This window comes from Tenrec ecaudatus, chromosome 13, assembly GCF_050624435.1.
Source record: "Tenrec ecaudatus isolate mTenEca1 chromosome 13, mTenEca1.hap1, whole genome shotgun sequence".
Lineage (NCBI taxonomy): Eukaryota > Metazoa > Chordata > Mammalia > Afrosoricida > Tenrecidae > Tenrec > Tenrec ecaudatus.
In genome coordinates, this window is record NC_134542.1 from 32,577,061 (window position 1) to 32,589,867 (window position 12,807).

The following is a 12,807-nucleotide window of genomic DNA, read 5'->3' on the forward strand; positions in this document are numbered from 1 at the left end:
CTGCTTACTGTAAGGTTGGCGGGTCAAACCTACTGGCCCTTCTGGGAAAAATGTAAGCCTGTCTATTCCCATACATATTTATAAAGCCTTGGAAACCCTTTCTAGGATTGCTGTGAGCCAGAGTCAACGCTATGGCAATGGGCTTGATTCTGGCTGGAGTAAAGGAAAATAAATGGGTTCCATTTAAGCTGCGTATGGACCCCAGTAGAAGGCACCTAACATCAAGAACATGGAGCACATACACATACAAATTCCCTAATAAGAAGAGTCAGAAGCTTTAAGAAGTGGAAGACTGTGAAAGCTTCTGATGAGCTGGTAGAAAAGCTGAGCCAGTGTCCTTCTAGTGCACTACTGTGTATGCCCATTGCCCCTAGCACGTACCCTCCCCCGCAAAAACAGACAAGCCCTATGACCCATAGGAAGCTCCCAATTCATTTTTGCTAACTAAATAATTAAAACATTGGGGTTTGATGAGATTATTTGAGAGTGAGAGCTCAGAGTGACAGAACAAACTATAAAGCTGTGGTTCACAACATTTGGAGGGGTCGAACGACCCTTTCACGGGGGTCGCCCAATTCATAACGGTAGCAAACTGACAATTATGAAGTAGCAGTGAAAATAATTTTATCGTTGGGAGGTCACCACCACATGAGGAACTGTTAAAGGGTCACAGCATGAGGAAGGTTGAGAACCACTGCTCTGGAGGGTATTTGAACCCCCTTTTATTGGAAAGGGTAAAGGTGATCATTGGTGAAGCAAGCCTCCAGCATACACTCACCCCCTCACTAGGCAAACAGCTGGGGAAAGTGTATGCTACATTAAGAGTGTGAGTCCTAAGCAAGGCATATGGTGGCAAGGATATGGTTTCTCAAGATAGAACTGGATCACAGCCAGTCCAGATAAAATGGACTATTAATCCAAAATAAGACACAGGCCAAGAAGAAACCCAGGTAAAAACCCACTGGAGACAAAGTTAAAGGGGGAGCCTTTGTGAACAGTGGCTCAGAGTGACTAAGGAGTCGATCCTTTAGTCAATCCCAGAGATGCTTTTTTCTTTTCCTGTTTTTTATTTAAAAGGGCAGCTGAAGATTTATAAGTATATATTGATAGGAATAATAAGTAGGGACGGACACCCCCACCCCCATTTTAGGCAAGAACTAAGATGAAGTGAGTCGGATAGTTCTAATGCTAATTGGTTTAAACTTTTTTCTTCTAGGCTTGTGAAAAGGTTGGTATGCAGATCCCTCGATTCTGTTACCATGAAAGATTGTCTGTTGCTGGAAACTGCAGGATGTGCCTTGTTGAAATTGAGAAAGCTCCTAAGGTATTGTTACCTAAAATTGCACAACATGCTGTAAAAGGGAGACATTTTTAAGTGTTATAGCCAGCTTTATTTTGAACCAGTATTGTCATGATACATGGTAACCATGTTTTAATTTAGGAAGTTTTTGTTTAACATGCTTTCTAAACTGAAAACCCGTTGGTGAAAAGGCTTTATAAATGCAAGTGTCATATAACAGTTTAAAGTTAAAAGTGGCCTCTGAAAGCCGTCAGTGTTCTCAACTGATGACACAACAAGCAAGCAAGGTGGCGGGTTGCCAGCCAGCATCTTAGAAGTGCTTCTGTTGCACCATTTTTACTAGCAAGAGTGGTGCAGGGAAGAGGTTTGCTTTCTCTTTTCTGTTGGTTTTTCATTACAAAATATACATAACAAAATTATTTACCATTTTAACTGACTTAGAATGTACAATTCAAGGGTGTTCAACACATTTATCCTGTGCAATCCTCATTACTAACCTGTTTCCAGATTGATCAACCCCAATAGAAGCTCTATATCCTTTAATCAATAACTGCCCACTGTCCTCCTCCTATAGTTCCTGATAACCTCCAGCTCTCCTTTCTGCCTCTATTTGCATAGTCTAGATATCTCATACAGGCTCATTTCATGTAGCATGTCTTTTAGGTTCATCTATCTTGTGGCATGTATCAGAAATGCATTCCTTTTATGGCTCCATGTATTCCATTGTTTTTACCTTTTGGCTATTGTAAATAATGCCGTTCTAAGCACTATGCAAGTATCTGTTGTGACCCTACTTTCCACTCATTTGGGTATAACATAATGGTGGAATTGTTTCAGTCATAGGTACCATATATACTTGTGTATAAGCCGAGTGTTTCAGCACATTTTTAATCCAGTTTTTGTGGTAAAATTGGGTGCCTCGCCTGATACTGGGTTGGCTTATACTCGAGTATATACGGTAATTCTGTTTTTAATCTTTTTTAAAAATTAGTTGGAATTTCATATACATCTTTTTGCATATTCAGTCACGTCAGGTAGAATTGTACAATTACTACCACAATCAGTTTCCAAGCATTCTTTTCTACATGGACTCCTTGACATTTACCCCACCACCCACTGTAACCCCCTCCCTGTGAACCCCTTATTCTACTTGCTTTCCCTATAGGTTCATCGATCTTGGGTTTCATATACCAAAAAATGGAAAAACTTTTAACACCTTCAAGAGGGTGAGCGCCAATGACATAACACCTCTGAGATACATTCTAATATGAACATACTAGCAAAACAATGTAAATTGAAAGTACAGGATATTTTGGAAACCAGATCAGGTCCAGCCTGCATCATACAGGGTATTATTTTTAACTTTTTGAAGAAACACTAAACTGTTTCCCACGGTTACTGTCTCAGCAGTGCATGAGGACTCCAGTATGCCCAGCATCCAATGTCCTCCCACCCACCCCCTACACACACACACACACACACACACACTTCTTTTTTTTGGGGGGGTGCTAGCCATTGCAGTATCTGTAAAGTGGTCTCTCACTGTATTTTGATTTGCGTTTCCCTAGTCACTGATGTGTTGATGTGTGGAACCTCTTGTGTTGTGCTTATTGACCACTTGTGCAGCTTCTTTGGAGGACTTTCTGTGACGCTCTCTGCCCATTTTTAAAATTTTTTTGCTTTTTGTTGAGTTATAAGAGTTCTTTATATATTCTAAATATTAAACCCTTACTATATGTGTATGGGTACCAAATGTTTTCTGCCATTCCGTGAGTTTCTCTTTACTTTTTTGGTAAAGCCTTTGATGCACAAAAATTCCCAATTTTTAGGAAATCCACGTTGTTCATTTTTTATTTGTTACTTGTGCTTTTGATGCTATATTTAAGATTTCACTGTCAAATACATGACCTTAAAGCTTTATTATGCTTCTAAAAGTTTTGTGGTTTCAGTTATGGTTAGGCTCCTTGATTAGTAATTGAATTAATTTTCTTGTTAGCATTATATGAAACATCCAAGTTCATTCTTCATTTGAAGAGACTGTTCTTTCTCAGTTTAATGATCTTAGCACCTTTGTTGAAAATGAATTGACCTTAGATATATATATTTGGATTCTCAATTCTTTTCTTTCTATTTTTTAAATTTAATCATTTTATTGGGGGCTCATACAACTGTTATCACAATCCATACATCTATCCATTGTGTCAAGCACATTTGTACATTTGTTGCCATCATCATTCTCAAAACATTTGCTTTCTACTTGACCTGTTGGTATCAGTTCCTCATTTTTTTCCTCCCTCTCTGCTGCTTCCCATTCCCTCATGAACCCTTGATGATTTATAAATTATTATTGTGCCCTCAGTTCTTTTCTTACATGAGTACCACAATATTTAATTGCTGTAACTTTGTGTCAATGCTTTTTTTTTTTGTTGATGCTTCACTTTATTTTAGTTGGGAAAATTTTAATTTGATAATGCCTGCAAGTCAAAGAACAGTTATTTGTAGTTTTGTATCAGAACTTCTTATAAAAGAGTATTAGAATAAACTTAAGAAATAGTATTGTTTATTCTTACAAGATCTGTAAAGTGCTAGATTGTCCTGTTATAAATATGAATGAAAATTTAATTTGTCTTGAAAATGCTATATTGTTTGCTTATATTGAAATTGTAACAAGGCTTTTATATATTGGGTTGCTTAATTAAAAAAAGGATACAAGTACTTACTGATTTTTCCCATCGGAATTCCAGGTGGTAGCTGCTTGTGCCATGCCGGTAATGAAGGGTTGGAATATCCTGACCAATTCAGAGAAGTCTAAGAAAGCCAGGTACTTTCTTATTACTTATTTGATGGCCTTTCTTAGACCTGAGAATTTACACCTCAGCATTTAGCTTTTCCCAGAGATTAGAATTAATTGTCAAACTGTGCAGAAATTGGTGTACTTGACTCCTAGGAGCAGTGGAAATTAGTACAGACAGTGTAGGAGGTCAAGTCAGAGGTCTGCAGGAAAAACCTTTGTTCAGCAACTTGCTCAGTTTACAATAATGAGTCTGGAACTTTTTGCGCTCAAAATTTTGTTTTGGTGTGCTGGACAGAGTGATTTACTTCTCCATTTCATTGATTGTCATTCCTTGCTTGCGTTTTGCATTCATATGTTTATTTTGTTTTTTAATGTATGTGAATCTTTTCTGAAGAGCACTATGAAATTTTTGGTAATTTTGTATCATTTAAGTTTTAATTTTCTGGATTCTCTAATGGTGTTTATTCTCTATTCCTATCAATATTTAGATTGTGGTTAATACTATCACAATCATAGTGATGTTGAAAATTTTCATAATAATAAACATAAGCTCAATGATAAAAATGTTAAGTGAGCCTATATCTGTGCAGTTAATTTTAAATAGTCTATATGTAAGTCAGTTTGACTGTCAGCAATTTATGTTATTTTGCCTATTATTTTGCATTCAGAGAAGGGGTGATGGAATTCTTATTAGCAAATCACCCGCTGGACTGTCCTATTTGTGACCAAGGAGGTGAATGTGATCTGCAGGTACACAGTCTCAATTTTATAATTCTTTCTGATTGTCCTAAGTTTTAATTTCACTAGGAGCATTAGGTTGACTCTTTCATAATCTACTTAAGGACCAGTCCATGATGTTTGGAAGTGATAGGAGCCGATTTTTGGAGGGGAAGCGCGCTGTGGAGGACAAGAACATTGGGCCCCTGGTAAAGACCATTATGACAAGATGTATTCAGTGTACTCGGTGCATCAGGTGAGTTTCTTTCTCTTTTCTGATGAATCAGTTTTTCACTTATTCACAAAAATTGGTGGAAAAGCAGCAGTGGGAAAGATGACAAGTTTTACTTAATAGTGGATGTTGTTTTTTGCAGAAACCAATAAAGTTGTCTTCAGTTTTATCAACGTCAGTTGGGTTTAAAAGTTATCATTTGTAAACATTCATTTTGTGTTGACTTAGTGAGCTGTATGTATATACTTTGTGTACTTAATGTGTGTTTTATATCTTAATTTAAAAAAAATTTTTTTATTCCTAACTGTTCATCATTGAAAATAGCGGTTGTCATTTTTGTGTCTTGAAAATCACTGTAGATGATCACAAACAGGGAAGGTCATTTTGACAGCTTCTACCATTGATATTGTCTTTTTAATCTGCTAGGTTTGCTAGTGAGATTGCAGGAGTAGATGATTTGGGAACAACAGGCAGAGGAAACGATATGCAAGTTGGCACATACATTGAGAAAATGTTCATGTCTGAGCTGTCCGGGAATGTCATTGACATCTGTCCTGTAGGTGCCCTGACCTCCAAACCCTATGCCTTTACTGCAAGGCCTTGGGAAACAAGGTATGTGCATCTTTGCATCTTTTAATAGTTTCTTGTTTGCCCTTAATTCTTTATTGTTTAAAAAAGGTCAGAGAGTGAGGTGGGGGTGGGAGTTATTTTCTTACAGAATTCTAATCGGTTTTAATTAGCCAAAGTTTTGTTTGTTATATATAAAATCTTCTAAAGCATGGGTTCCCAGCGACCCCTGAAAATGAAAATTTTTTTACTGTGGTCCAGAATAAAGTGTAGGTACTTGTGCTTTCAGCCCTCTTGGATTGTTCCAATGCCCATCAGTGGGGCAGTGTTGTCCGCCTTGGGAAATAATTCTTTAATTGGAAGATTATTTAGACTAAGTGAGACTATGCAAGTTAATTATAGTTTTCTAAGAAGTTCATTTTCTGGTATTTAGCCGACAATTATTTTATTCCTGTTATTGTTGATATTTTTTCTTTTTAACATTTTATTAGAATTTAGGTGGAGGTTCACAGAGCAGATAATCAGTTTTATATCAACAGTTCCATTTTGTTTTTACTCATCTATTTCAGTCCCTTCAATGTATTTATATAGTCTTTCAAGGAGTAAAATAATCCTGATTTCTTAATTTATAGGCTTCTCTCTTAGTCTATATTGATTTCAATCAAGTAGATAGAGCACATTATTTGACCAATTCCCCATTGTTGGACATTTAGCTTCTTCCTTGTTTTTTCAATCATTAAAAATCTGTGATGAACATTGCTATTTATAAGACTTCATATATATATCTGAGTCTTCCTTGCAATTCAACCAAGAAATACAATTGGTAGATGAAACAGGTACTCTTTTTTTTACTTGTTATTGTGTTAGCTTCTGGTTTCCACTCAACCGTTCATAAGTGTTTTGGTCAGTGCCATTGATTGCAATCCTTACATGTACCAGCATCCTTTCACTCTTTCTTGTGTTAACCATATCCGTTTACCCCTGGGCAATGCTGCCCTTTGGTCTCCTGTTCACTGATTGATTCGTCTAGAGAATGTGTTCCTCCCTGGTGTTTAAGATTTTAAACTCACACCAAAGTTTGTGAGACTCTCCCCAAACTCCCAAGTTGTAAATAATTCATATATGTGTGTTTGCACCCAACTCCTAACTAAAGTTTGGTGGTTTGTGCTGTAGTAGAAGAAGCCTGATCACAACCAAGGAGACTCCCAACACAGCAGGTAGCCATGAGTCAGAATTGAAGTGACAGTGGAATTTGTGGTTTAGTTTGTGAAGGTTGGATGTGTGAAGTAAAAAAGTAGGATTGGGTGGGTTGAAGGAGGAGGGTACCGTATATACTTGTGTATTCAGCACACAAAAATGTGCTGAAAAACTGTGGTTCGGCTTAAACATGGGTCAGTGGTACCCCAGCGAGGTGTAACATCTCGCTGGTTCCTGTCCCCCTCCCACCCCCTGCACCCCCACAGGTAACGGACAAGTGCCTGTTATTTCATGGTTGATTGCCATTTCTCCGCTGTTCATTCAAAGCCCTGCTGACATGACACTGCAGGACTTTGAATGTTTGTTTACTCACATCTAACCAATCAGAGCCGTCCTATGACGTGGACGGCTCCAATTCGCAGAAGCACCCGAAGTGATTCACTTATGCCGGCAGCTGAACTGGTAAGGATGTGTCTGTGCTCCATCTCTCCCCTCTGGTCTCTGGGTTAATTCACATCCTGCATCCCCTGCCCACACAGACTCCCCCCCACCCCGCCTTCCCAACTAACACGCCACGGGGGAGGGGGCATTACCATGAAAGTTCTTTTTCAGAGTCTTGTTTTTTTATCCTATTAGAAATAAATACTCTTGAACCAAAACAAAAACGCTGTCATTTTAGCCTGGTTTCAAAATGCAGGTTGTGTCAAGAGCAGAAGAGAGCAATAACAGTATTGCAAGTAGGGAATTCTATGTTGACGAAACGCAAGTGAGGCAGTGGCGGAAAATGAAGGCTGACTTGAAACAGATTCCAGAAGCTAAAAAAGCTCATTGTGGTTTAACGCCTTTTTATGGGCTCTAGAGAGTGAATTGCATAAATGGGTTATGGAGTATCGTCAAAATGGTTACTGCGTAACACGCATGGGAATCTGCATACGTGCTCTACAAATGGCTAAGGATGACAAATATAAAGCACCAGGCATTGAAGAATTTGCTGCGTCAGCAGGAGGGTATACCTGCTTCATGAATAGGTTTGGCCTTCTATGTTTGAGACAAAGGACAAAGATTTCCCAGAAATTGCCACAAGACCTTGAAGAAAAAATAGTCATTCCAGCCATTTATTATAAAACAAAGAAGGATTTATAATTATGACCTGGCAGCTATTGGGAATATGGATGAAACTGCCATGGCTTTTGATCTTCCAAGCAACAGAACTGTGGCAAGTTTAGAAGAAAAAACCATTTTCTCAAAACCACAGGAAATGAAAAAAAACCCAACACTTTACAGTTGTTCTATTATGTTTGGCAAATGGAACTAAACTGCGTCCTGTCATTATTTTTAAAATAAAGTCCTTGCCTAAAAAGATCAATTTCTCACCAAGAATTACTGTGTGTGTGCACATGTTAAAGGCTGGATAGATGAAGACGGAACAAAGGAATAGCTGGAAGAAATTTGGAACTGACGAACAGGAGCAACCTTAAAGAAAAAGCCATCGTTACTTGTTTGGGATATGTTCAGAGCCCACCTATCGAATGACATAAAAAATTGGCAAAATCTAGTAAAGTTACTTTAGCCGTTATCCCAGGTGGGTTTACTATCTGTACTGCAGCCTCTGGATGTATCTTTGAATAAGCCTTTTAAAGACCGTGTGTGAAGGATGTGGCATGAATGGATGTCATCTGGTCAAGCCCGACTAACAAAAGGAGGAAATCTCATGAAGTCTGACATAGAGTTAATATCAAAGTGCGTTCGAGATGCATGGGAAGACATTCCAGAAGACATGGTGTGACGTGCCTTCCAGAAATGTAGTATTAGTAATGCTGTGGATGGCAGTGAAGACTGCGCTTTGTATGAAAATGACAGCAGTGATGGTGATGACGGTGATCTCAGTGAGGACAGCGTCTATGATGACCTCACACCAGCTGAAGCTCTGCATTGCGATACGGATGATGATGAGGAATCCAGTTTTGAAGGATGTTAACTCTTTCCATTTTAGCTTGGTTGCTGATTGAGCTCAGGGAATAGTACTCAAGATATCATTGTTGATACCTTACTGTTTTTGTTAAACCTATTTTCCACTTACTCTGCTAGTTAATGTTAAATGACTTGTTGTCCTACTATTTATGTTTTTTATTTAAAATAAATATTTAAATACATTACCCCCCTGATGTCTCAATTTTTAGTAATTTTATTTTCATTTGTTTTTATTATTTGAAACTCACCAATAGCGTCTGCATTTTCCACTCTAGGCTTATACTCAAGTCAATCTGTTTTTCTGGTTTCCCAGGTAATAATTAGGTAACTAGGTAACTTGGCTTATATTCGAGTATATACGGTAATAACTGATATGCTTCAATGGAAAGATGCCCCCCCCCAGCCATTTTACATAACATTTTATAACAAAAATAATTTTTGTCTCCAAAAACTGGCTGTCCTGAAAGAATTATGCTTTAATAAGTTTTAGGAAGGATAAAAACTTTCTCATCTCCTACTCATAAACTATGAAACAACTTAGTCTTCTGAATTTACCATGAAAACTGTTTAATTTTTTATTGGGCAAAACAAATAATATATCCAGTTGTACACATAAGTATATTTACTAAGCTTTTAGTTTAACCCTTGTGTACCATTTCTTGTGATTTTAATTTCTTTCTGTGGGTTTGAATTAGAGCCTCTCTCTGAGCCTGAAACTGTTTGTTTTAAGGCAAATCTATTAACATTCTCACGGGTTTTATTTATGTTTTGTTTTTTAGGAATAATTTTGTTGAATATTGAATTATTGGGTGATAGTTTAGATCCTTTCCACCCCCATCACTTTGAACATGTCCAGTTTTTACTTTCTGATCCCTTTGAGTCTGTGTATTCTAGGAAGGACAAATAACATAGACTCTCTGGTCTCTGCTGTGCATTTGCATAGCCTCAGCTAGGACTGCTTACCCCAACTACAAGTACGACCTCAGCTCTGCTCAGCAATCCCCAGAACATCACGTCCATGGACAGTTTGTTTGAGGGGAGGGCTACTCGAGTGACTCTTCAGCTGCAGCAGGAAAGCCTCCTTTCTTTAATGTGGATTCAGCTGGTGTTCAAAGGCAACAGGAGGAGCCTTGGTCCAAAATAGAACAGACCTGCGCCATTCTTAATTACCGCTCACCAGTTTCTCAGGAAAAAAAAAAGCTGCTTAGATTGTTTTATGCCTTTGGTAAATGCCTAGAGCACTGGGGTGATTACTTTGGTCGATTTTTCCAGCTTTTTCTTTTTGGAGAGAGGGTTTGCAGAGTTCCTTACTTGGCTAGAGCCAGAACTCCGGCCCCTCTTACTTATTTTAATACTCAGATTACCCTTGACTTGGCCAGGTGAAGTCTCCCACTCACTGACTTCTGGATCTAGTAGCAGTTTTTAATGGTTCATTTCTGTGTTAGGGGTCTGATGCCTTCAAATAGGCAAATACACTTTTTAAAATTGCTAATTCCTACAACCTGTTAGTTGTGGAACTTCTGAAAAAGAAATTATTACTATAATTTCTAAAGTTAAGTAGCAGAAATTTTCTTTGTATTTAACAGAATCAATGTAAATATATGTGTCTCCCCACTTTCTCAGAAAGACGGAATCCATTGATGTGATGGATGCAGTTGGAAGTAATATTGTGGTCAGCACCAGGACTGGCGAGGTGATGCGGATTCTGCCAAGGATGCATGAGGACATTAATGAAGAGTGGATCTCTGATAAAACCAGGCATGTGCCTTATTGATTTTCCTGCCTTTCGCTATACATTTAAAGATGGTTTTATCCTCATTTTAATTTTAAAATACTATTTATATTTGTAAATTAGTTAACACAGACTATTAAAATTTAAACTTTATATGGAAAATTGGACAAAATTGTCTTATATCTATCACTGGTTTTCTGTGTTAGCATTGAAAAAGACTCTCCTGGCTGTTGGAGAAACTGACGTGTAGATTAAGATATTTTCTTCGCCTACTTCACTTGGTCCATCGGCCTAAAAAAGGGGAGTGGGGAATGTAAGTTAGTATTTGCACAGTATAATTTGGTACAGTATCTAGAGTACTTAAGTTTTAAAAAGAAAAACGATTTTACTTTTCTGGCTATAAGGTTTTTTGTGTGTTTCATGATTTTAAGATGGTTCAACTTTCTGAAAACAAACACGAAATCAAAATGTTTTAGTCATTTTATTGGGGACTCTTATAGCTCTTATAACATTCCATACATCATTTGTTCCAAGCATATAAATGTACATATGTTGCCATCATTTTTCAAACATTTACTTTCTCTTTGAGCCCTTTCCCCCACCCCCCACCACCCTTGTGAACCCTTTGCAAATTATAAATTATTATTGTTTTCACATTTTACACTGACCACTGTCTTCCTTCACCCCCGTCTAATTGTGTTCAGAACCCCCTTCCTCTCCCTACCTTCTCTGTACTCTCCTGGTAGTACTACTCCCAATTTTGTTCCTGAAGGGTTTATCTGACCTGGATTCTGTCAGTCAGGAGCTCTTATTTGTACCAGTGTACATGTTCCAGACTAGCCAGGACTGGGGGAAAACACACTTTAAGTCATGTTCATAAGATAATCTGTTTTATTAGTCCATCTCCCAAAAAACCTGGATAAATTATTTATATGCAGATATTTACAATTCTATCTTACACTTTAATGCTGTATTTAAGTAACCCTTCTGTAGACTTTAAACTTGAAAATATAGCTGCCTTTTTGTAGAGATTCCACAAATGGTAAAATTTCTGTTATCTAGATTTGCCTATGATGGGCTAAAACGCCAAAGACTTACCGAGCCGATGGTCAGAAACAAAAAGGGGCTGTTAACGTATACCTCCTGGGAGGATGCTCTCTCTCGTGTAGCTGGAATGGTAAATATTGAAATATGGAATAAAGAATATTTGTGCTTCTTAAGGGACATCTCTGCAGTGAAGGATGAGGATGTGTGTCTCTATTCTTTTGTGTGTGGTGAGGGGAGGACAGATGGGGCACCATGAGTCACCACTGACTTAGTGGCAAATGATTTGGTTTTTTTTTAACTTTTTAAATTTAATTTTCATTTAATAAGATCCATTTTCTAGATGCAGAGATAAAGACCATTAAAATCCCCTCCCTCCCCACCGCTACCACCGTGCGCGTGTGCACACAGACACAGTCTTCTGGAAGAGAAGGATGTATAACTATGCTGCCCTGAGTTGTACAGGGAGAGTTTTGAAATAGTGTATAAGAAAGGCGCCTAACTGGGCGCAGCTACCAAGGATGCCTTTTTAGAGGTAGTGAGTACGTACAGAAAATCTTAAGAGTGAATGCTAGCTCTCCAGAGCGGAAGTAGGAGAATGTCTTTCCTTTGAGAGAAATATGTACAAAAGGCTGGAGAACACATTGCATTAAGAGAACTCCACTATAGCCTTCATCCTCGAGCCTTCATTCTGAGCCCCCTTTGTTCCTCAGCATAAACGAACTGCTCTCCAAGCTAATGCCATTGGCCTTGACCTCACATGTCTGCTTCTCACCTTTCAGAGTTAGATTTCTAATTGGCTTAGAAGTTTTTAGTCAGAAGTTTTTTTCTTTATTTTGGTGCTTGAAAATTGTTTTATTTTCTGAGCAGTTCTTGTATTCTACTGAGCGCAGGTTTATTGATGATAGGCTTTTCACACATTTCTAGTTGCAGAGCTGTCACGGCAAGGATGTGGCAGCAATTGCTGGGGGCTTTGTGGATGCTGAAGCCCTGGTGGCTCTCAAAGATCTGCTAAATAGAGTGGACTCGGACACCTTGTGCACTGAAGAAGTCTTCCCCACTGCAGGAGCTGGGTGAGAAATGAGAAGTTGACACCTGGGCTTTCTGTTATTTTTCTTTTAGCGACAAGTTGTGATTAACTCACCACTAATGATTACATGTGACAATTTAGATTCTCCATCATGCCCACTAATGTACACGCACATCTGTACAAAATCAAACCAGGAGTGAAAGAAAATAGGAGAATCCAGTTG

At 38.2% G+C, this 12,807-nt stretch overlaps 1 protein-coding gene across 1 annotated transcript in view; it reads left to right on the forward strand.

Annotated features, from left to right (window-relative positions):
• Positions 1-12,807, forward strand: part of NDUFS1 (NADH:ubiquinone oxidoreductase core subunit S1) — a 32,658-nt gene that overhangs the window by 6,126 nt on the left and 13,725 nt on the right. Inside the window, exons 4-11 of the mRNA XM_075529032.1 lie at positions 1,217-1,324; positions 4,045-4,121; positions 4,763-4,844; positions 4,937-5,067; positions 5,470-5,655; positions 10,402-10,536; positions 11,573-11,687; positions 12,482-12,627. Coding sequence (XP_075385147.1) covers positions 1,217-1,324; positions 4,045-4,121; positions 4,763-4,844; positions 4,937-5,067; positions 5,470-5,655; positions 10,402-10,536; positions 11,573-11,687; positions 12,482-12,627 — 980 coding nt within the window. The remainder of the gene's footprint in view (positions 1-1,216; positions 1,325-4,044; positions 4,122-4,762; positions 4,845-4,936; positions 5,068-5,469; positions 5,656-10,401; positions 10,537-11,572; positions 11,688-12,481; positions 12,628-12,807) is intronic.